The sequence below is a fragment of the Zingiber officinale genome, chromosome 11B, assembly GCF_018446385.1.
Source record: "Zingiber officinale cultivar Zhangliang chromosome 11B, Zo_v1.1, whole genome shotgun sequence".
Classification (NCBI taxonomy): Eukaryota; Viridiplantae; Streptophyta; class Magnoliopsida; order Zingiberales; family Zingiberaceae; genus Zingiber; species Zingiber officinale.
Genome location: NC_056007.1, coordinates 2,116,155 through 2,124,219, shown reverse-complemented (window position 1 = coordinate 2,124,219; position 8,065 = coordinate 2,116,155). Strand labels below are relative to the sequence as shown.

General features: G+C 33.5%; 1 protein-coding gene across 1 annotated transcript; it reads left to right on the top strand.

The window, feature by feature from the left end:
• Nucleotides 1-755: 755 nt before the first annotated feature.
• LOC122033484 (wall-associated receptor kinase 5-like) lies at nucleotides 756-7,435 on the top strand. Its single transcript, XM_042592516.1, has 5 exons — nucleotides 756-777; nucleotides 2,973-3,933; nucleotides 4,073-4,528; nucleotides 4,673-4,822; nucleotides 4,957-7,435. The coding sequence occupies exons 2-5, from the start codon at nucleotides 2,982-2,984 to the stop codon at nucleotides 6,180-6,182; spliced, it is 2,784 nt and encodes a 927-aa protein (XP_042448450.1). The 5' UTR covers nucleotides 756-777; nucleotides 2,973-2,981; the 3' UTR covers nucleotides 6,183-7,435.
• Nucleotides 7,436-8,065: the final 630 nt, after the last annotated feature.

Below are 8,065 nucleotides of genomic sequence, written 5' to 3'. Positions count from 1 at the left end.
AATATAGAAAAATAGGGCCCATAAATATTAGAAATATCAAAATTATCCTAAATATCATAAAAATAGAAATTACTAAAAATAATAAAAAAATCTTCGAATACTTGGATGAGATTTCCTAAAATAAATATAATTCTTTGAATTTCGCACGCATGAGCTTAGATAGAGTTTGATTCTGAGTCTTAAAAATTATCCCCTTTTAAAATTCAAGGATCATATTGAGTTGGTTCTACGGTATGATATTTTGGTCAAGCAACCATTATGAATCCAGTGACCCATAAATAATAGGGGTAAGAAAATAATACCTAAATATAATATACAATTAACTTTAATTACATTTACTAAATTGCATTAGTTCACCACTCTAAGAAGCCTATTAGAACAGCAGCCAACGATTATCCTGTGGAGAATGAAAAATATATGATTGAAATTTCATGCACATCAATGTATATACATGGCGCGTATAAGATTAAAATAACATAACATGTAGAAGATTAAAATAATGATATGGCAAAAAAGTGACCAAGGAAACTAATTTCTATCCATTTCTGTTTTAATCTCCTTAAATGAAATGATAGTGATTGGCCTGATCACATACTCCTTCAAGTCAAATCCAAGCTAAAATATAATTATTTCATTTTGGATTATTAAAGATGCATGATCTTTATCCTTTGATCAAAGCAAATTCCACGTTACTACAAGACTCTCTCTCTCTCTATATAAAGAACCTAGATCGCATGGGATAATTGTACTTTGGTTGAAGAACGAGGGCATAATTAAGTGAGTTGGTTGCCAAATTTGATCAGTATTTTTCTCTTACTTCTCTGTGTCTTAATTAATTACTATTTATTTACTCCGAGATTGTGTTCAATACATATATATAAATAGAAATGATTCATTCTCTCAATGATTTTATTTTGATGTTTAGATGAATAGTTTAAGCATGAAGGGTTCATTTCAAAGGAATAGCTCAATCTATTTAACTCTTTAGGAATCATAAACCTACATTCCACCTCTATTAAATTTAATATTTGTTCACAAGCTATTATCTTAAATTATATTTGAGATAAATAGGATGAACCAACGAAAGCGAGTCAATTATGTGGATGGGCTAATCAAGTTGAGTGGGTGAGGTGAGCCAATCTAGTTGAGTGGATTAATCGAGCCAAGTGATGATAGGGATGGGTATGCTAAGAAAGATGATAGTTTGACTGAGTAGGCATGGTGGATGAACCAATCAAGTTGAAATTTCTATATCTCTAGGTTTGTATTTAAGGTTTCGGACACATACGAACATACGTTGAACATTAATTTTCTTAATTAGTAGTAAACTATATATGTTTCACTAAATATGAACTTAGAGATATCAAAATTTCATAAAATAAGTTTCTATGTGTTCTTATTGTTCTCTTGATCATTATAATATCCCTATCTATAATTTTAACCTAATATATTGAGTGTGGTATTTTTTAAAACATGAATTAGATCAAATTCTTATTAAAAAATTATCGCACTTAATATATTAGGTCAAAATTATATATGAGGGCATTATAATGATCAGGAGAACAATACAAATATATAAAAACTTATTTCATAAAATTTTGACATCTTTAGGTTCATATTTAGGACTTTCGATTATTTTTTTATTTTTTAATTTTGGGACGAATCTTGGATTGTGAAACCAAACGTGCGAGATGAGCCTAGTCAAGCTTGATCAAGTGGGCTATTTAGATTAGGTTTGCCTCTTTCTAGAAAGCATATGGACTAATAGGCCAGGTGAACTAATTGGGTCGAGTAGACCAGTTTGGTCATGCAAAATAGGCCAACTAGTCTTGCTAGGTAGATTAAGCAAACTAATTTGGTTAGATGCGCTAGGTGGATTGGTTGGGATGGATGAATCAAACAAGATTATTGAATCGAATGAGCGTGATATACCTATTGAGTTGATCAAACAATATCTATTGAGCACCTTGAATGATATAAAGTTAAATTGGCAAAGAATTAGACGAACAAAAGAGTTAAATATTGATTAAATATCTTTTATATCCCATTCAATTTTTATTCCTTTTATTTCCCATTCCATTCAAGCATCCAAAATTCAACCTAAGTGAAAAAAAAAACTAGCTATAATTATAGCTCTACTTAAAAGCTCTCAAGGCATCTCATTTCCGGCTTCCTTATAAACTAATTCACTATCTTGTAAACTATTCAAAGCTCTTTAAACAACTCCACTTAAAATTCCCCTTTATATTCACATTCTTCTTCCTATCAAACTAACAACTCCACTTAAAATTGTGTGGACAAATGAAGGAGTTTATATATAAAACTTAATTATATGAGTGAAGTCTTCAGCATTTTAGACTTATAATTGGACATATCAAATTAATGGATTCTCTAGCTCACCGAATGATTGGTTAAGATAGACTTAATATTGACCCAATTCATAAGACTTTCTCTAGTTGCTAGCTTACTTGATGACTATAAAACTAACAATTCCACAAAATTATGTGGACTATGAAGGAGTTTATATGAAATACTTAATTAGATGAGCCAAGTCTTAAGAATTTCTAGAATTACAAATTATAACTCCCTCTCTTCACTCATACAAATTAGTTAATGTTAGTATACACAATAAAAGATGCCTTGTTGTCTGATACTAATTAGGATGACCTACTAGATCAAGTTGATTTAGATTGCTTGAATTAATCCGATCCAGTTTGTTGGGTGAAACACTCATAAATTATTGACTAGATGAGATAGACTTATTATTTAAAAAAAAAAAAAAAAAACAACTTATTTTTTTTAATTTCTTAAACATCAGGCAAACTCATATTTAGAAGTGATGCAGTATTTTTACATGAACTACATGCTTTCCCTTAAGAGTAGTAGTCGTTCTTTAATTAATGTGTGCACGCATTAATATCATTTAATTCTGTTAATTGATGTATTTTATTGATAGTTGATTTAATTTGTAGGAATATAAAATGGAATTCATCGGCGTATTGCTGTTACATATTATGTTATTGATATCATTGGAGGGTGCTACAAGTTGGCTAATGGAACATGAGAATTTTACTCTCCCTTCCTATTGTTCCAAAACATGCGGTGGTATACAAATTGAGTATCCTTTTGGCATTGGCACTAATTGTTCTTATGCTGTTGGATTTAATCTTACTTGTTCACAAGACCAGGATCATCCAAGACTCTTGTTAGGAGATGGCAATATCCAAGTAAGATCTTTTGATATGAAAAAGGGGCTGGTCATCATTGAATCACCATATGCCACATTGGATGTAGATGCACAATCTAATAACACTGCATTGATCAATCTTAAGGATTCACCTCTGTCTTTTGGATTACATTCAACTGATGATTTTGGAAGCTCATTAGGATATAACAGATTGCTTGTGGCCGGTTGTAGTGTTACTGCCATTATTGTTGATTTGGATACCAATAGTGCGATGGATGCTTGCACTACAATATGCTCCACTACTATCAACACTCCAACTACTCAGCAGAGATATATGTCTACATATGGATATTGTAGCATTGACTTGGATAGTGTAAGATTTAGCAATCTTTCATTGGCCATTCAGTTAAATCGACTTGATGAGAAAATGGATCATATGATCATCAATAGCACCTCCAGCATCATAGCCACCATATATGATGATTTCTTAACTGATTATGATGACTTCCAAAGATTTATAGACGATAGGAATAGAACTGGAATGATGGCCTCTCTCGCTTGGTACTTCAATGACTATTCAACATGCAAAGAGGCTATGGAGAGGACCAACACTTATGCATGCCGTAGTGATAAAAGTGAATGTTATGATGTCCTTTTTGAAGATGCATTATATACCAATGGCTACAATTGTCGATGTTCGTCAGATTATGTGGGCAATCCCTACCTGCATGATGGTTGTAAATTAGGTAATGGTTCTAAATCTCTTCTATATTCTATTGTAAAAGTATACATGCTAATTAATTGAACTAAATAAATTAATGATGCATTGGTTTATAGACTTCATAGACATTAGAACTAATCGCTCATGAATGTGTTAATTAACAGATAAAAATTTTACATTCACTCCTGCAAAAGATTGTCAACCCAAATGCGGAAAAGTTTCAATTTCCTTTCCCTTCGGGCTAAAACAAGGTTGTTATCGAGACGAAGACTTTGCTCTAACATGCAATGAAACCTCCAGCCCTCCAACTCTCCTATTTAGAGACTACTATGTAGTGAGCAACATTTCAGTGAAGGAAGGCCAACTGGAGTATACTATTGATTTTTATTCAGGTAATAGAAATTCACATTTCACTTCCTCGAAGGCTCAGAAGGATCAGACAATCATGGATTGGGTTATAGACAAGCAATCTTGCAAGGATGCTGCAAAAGACAGCACCACCTTCGCATGTATCTATGAAAACAGCTCATGTTTGGATGTAAAAAATGAAGGGTATAGATGCATATGCAAACATGGTTACGATGGGAATCCTTACCTTCCTTTTCCTGACGGATGTCAAGGTACAAAAACATCCTTTCTCACTTTTTCCAATATATATTCTATATGCTATATAATTAAAATTTAACTATGTCATATATATATATATATATATATATCAACCAATGTATATTTTGATGTATTGATAAAGTGTTATGGACTTTTAGATATCAACGAATGTAATTCTTCTACAAAAGTTTGCACTGGAGATTGTATAAATACAAATGGAAGTTTCTATTGCATATGTCCCCAAGGAACATCTGGTGATCCTGTTCAAGGAGTATGCCTCCCCAACAAAAGGAATTCTCTTTTATTTGGTACATCCCTATCCCTTTCCCTAGTTCTAAGTAGATTTTATATATGTAAGAAATATTATTTTATGATGATATTTATGTAAAATTATATGGGCAAATCAATTAAAATAAAAAGCAACAAAATCAATTTTGTGCAGGCGTCATCCTTGGTGCTAGCATTGGAACGAGTCTCTTGCTCTTATGCATAACATTGGTCATCGTAGGCAAAAAATGGAAGCAAAGAAATCAACAGAAAATCAAAAAAAGGAATTTTCTAAGGAATCATGGTTTGCTACTTCAACAATTAATCTCCACAAGTGATCATGTTGAAGAGAGAACAAACATATTTTCTCTGGAAGAAATAGAAAAGGCAACAAATAATTTTGATGAAACTCGAGTACTTGGAAGGGGAGGACATGGAACAGTTTACAAAGGAATTCTATCAGATCAACGAGTTGTTGCCATCAAAAAGTCAAAAATAGTTAAGACGAGTGAGATTGACCAATTTATAAATGAGATTGCGATCCTTTCTCAGATGAATCATAGGAATGTAGTTAAGCTTCTTGGATGCTGTTTAGAAACCGAAGTTCCTTTATTGATTTACGAATTTATCTCTAACGGGACCCTTTCTGATCATCTGCATGTTTCACAAGATGAATCTAAATTATCATGGGATGATCGTCTCAGGATTGCTTCAGAATCTGCAGGGGCGCTTGCCTATCTACACTCAGCGGCTTCTATGTCTGTCTTCCATAGGGATGTCAAGTCATCAAATATTCTTTTAGATGATACTTTTAAGGCAAAGGTATCAGACTTTGGAGCATCAAGATTTATTCCTCTTGATCAAACACACATAGTTACTGCCATACATGGTACCTTTGGGTATATCGATCCAGAGTATTATCAAACTAGTCAGTTGACAGCGAAAAGTGATGTTTATAGTTTTGGAATTATTCTTCTTGAACTTTTAACTGGAAAGAAGCCCATCTTCTCAACCAAAGATGGGTTACAACAAAATCTAGCCATGAATTTCCTTCAAGCAACAAGAGAGAATATGCTGCTTGATCTTATAGAAGATCGTGTGTTGCAAGAAGGAACAAAGCAAGAGTTTCTTGAAATCAGTAGTCTCATAGAAATATGCCTAAATTTGAAAGGTGCGAAAAGGCCTACAATGAAAGAAGTTGAATATAAATTGCAAAGCATGAGAAAGGTTAGAATGAAAAAGAAAGGAGTTTGTATTCTAGAAGGGAATGAAGATGTTGAATGTTTACTCAGTATGACATCTCACTCTGCCTCACAATTGGTGGATGAAATAAGTCAAGGAAATACTAGGAATTATAGCTTTGAGAAGGAACTTATGTGGTCACAAAATTGCGCTCGTTAATTTGTTTTATGTATATGCAAGCATGTGAAATTTTCATCTTTTTTATTATCATCTTGAACTTTGTATAATTAATTTTATAGACATTGATATATGTATATTGTGTAATGTACATTTTATCTTGTATCTATATGTTTTTACAAATGAATTCCTAAGTTTCATGAAACTAGAATAATAGTTTGAGGACCATTCAACTCTTATATTTTCAGCGGTTATAGGGGTCACTATAAAATTTAATTTCTTTTTTTTTTTTCACTACATCCATGACGACGGGTAGAATATAATAGAGATTATTCTATGGGCTTGTTTCCTTAGAGGAATTATAGAGAAAGATATAGAGAATTTGGTAAATGAAGAGAAGTCACCTTTAGGTTTAAACGAAAATAATTTTATTTACCAAATCAAAAGAGAATCCTTAACATCAACCCAAACAAGTGTTTAAATAGATTTAAAATCCTAAGATACAAAAAGATAAAAATAACCCTAAACAATGAATAAAATTATTCGGAGCCTCCTATATCAGTCTCCACAAGTTGAAAAGAACTTGTCCTTGAGATTAGAGTAGTGTCGGGTGATAGCCCAGGAGGAAGATGTTGGTGTAAGAAGCACTATACAATCAAACCTAAGTTTTGATATCGGCAAAGGGTTAAAAGTTAAGTATGTTTGAGGTTTGGATGTGCTTATCAAGTTTTCAAGAAAGACCTAGTTAAGGCAAGGCAAGGAAGTCTTGGTCAATGGGACTGGGCATGAAAGTCCTATTCAAAGGGACTGGATAAGAAGTCTTGACAAATCGAGGACATTGTACAAAACCCTGGGGATTGAGGACATCAGGCATGAAGCCCTAGGGTGGTTGAGGACACTAAGCGAAAGTCTAGAAGGGTCGAGAACTGGAGGTCTAGAGGAAAGTCCTAAGGGTCAAGATCAGCTGAGAAAAAGTCTAAATAGGTCGGGTGGACCAAGGTTTGACATCAGGTAAACTCTCTCAAGTGTAATGCTGAGGACATGCTTTCGGAAAGAGAGCAGTAGGCATGGGAGATTTAAAGTTGAGAACGAACAGTTGGAAAGTTGTCAATCATAATTTTATTATGTCTATGCTAACACTATGATGCAGGAAGCAACAAATGGGAGCTGGTCGAAAATAGCGAACTCCAAGCGCCTTGAATGGATCCAGGTGACCGAAGGTCCGGGTGCCCTGAGTAGGTTCAGGCCCCCGAATAGTTCAATATCCAATCCGTTTCCAGGTGAGGTGGCATGTCGTGATTGGGTGGTGCATGTCAGCTTCCAAGAGCTCGAAAGGGATCCAGGTGTTCGAGAAGGGGTAAAGTCAAAGCAGATGATTGGGCGGTGCACATCAACCTCAAATAAAGCATGACCTGCTTATAAATTAGTTAAAACTTGATTTAATAAAAGAAACTTACCACTACAAGTAAATTGGGATTACACAATATTTAAAAGACAATACTTTTTTATAAAGGCGTTACTTTTTTAACAATACTTTTAGTGAAAATCATTGTCTATGTTTTTTTTATTTCTTATTAAAGACAATGCTTTTTCAAGTAAGCGTTGTCTATTGATGTTTTTTTGTGTCAAAGACAATGATTTTAAAAAAGGGTTATCTATGAGTATTTTTTTTAGTATCTACAATAATGATTTTAAAAAAATGTTATCTACTCTTAATTCAGATCTAAAATAATCTGGATTTTTACTTCATCAAGAAGGAGATCAAGCCATCTATCATCTCATCATCAAATTTAAACCAAACATCAACGGCTGAAGTTAGAGGGAGGAAGCCTCCACTCTTTTCCTCACCGCCAGCCATCTCCTCACCACCAAGGCTGGTGGTGGCCATCTCCAATGCTTCATCTATTCCTCCCTCTTTCTAAAGC

What these genes read in the sequence shown, in the direction of transcription:
- LOC122033484 (XM_042592516.1), top strand. Translation starts at nt 2,982, where the DNA reads ATGGAATTCATCGGCGTATTGCTGTTACATATTATGTTATTGATATCA. An exon ending in GCATGATGGTTGTAAATTAG is followed by an intron (nt 3,934 to 4,072) that starts GTAATGGTTCTA and finishes GTTAATTAACAG; the next exon opens with ATAAAAATTTTACATTCACT. An exon ending in TTTTCCTGACGGATGTCAAG is followed by an intron (nt 4,529 to 4,672) that starts GTACAAAAACAT and finishes ATGGACTTTTAG; the next exon opens with ATATCAACGAATGTAATTCT.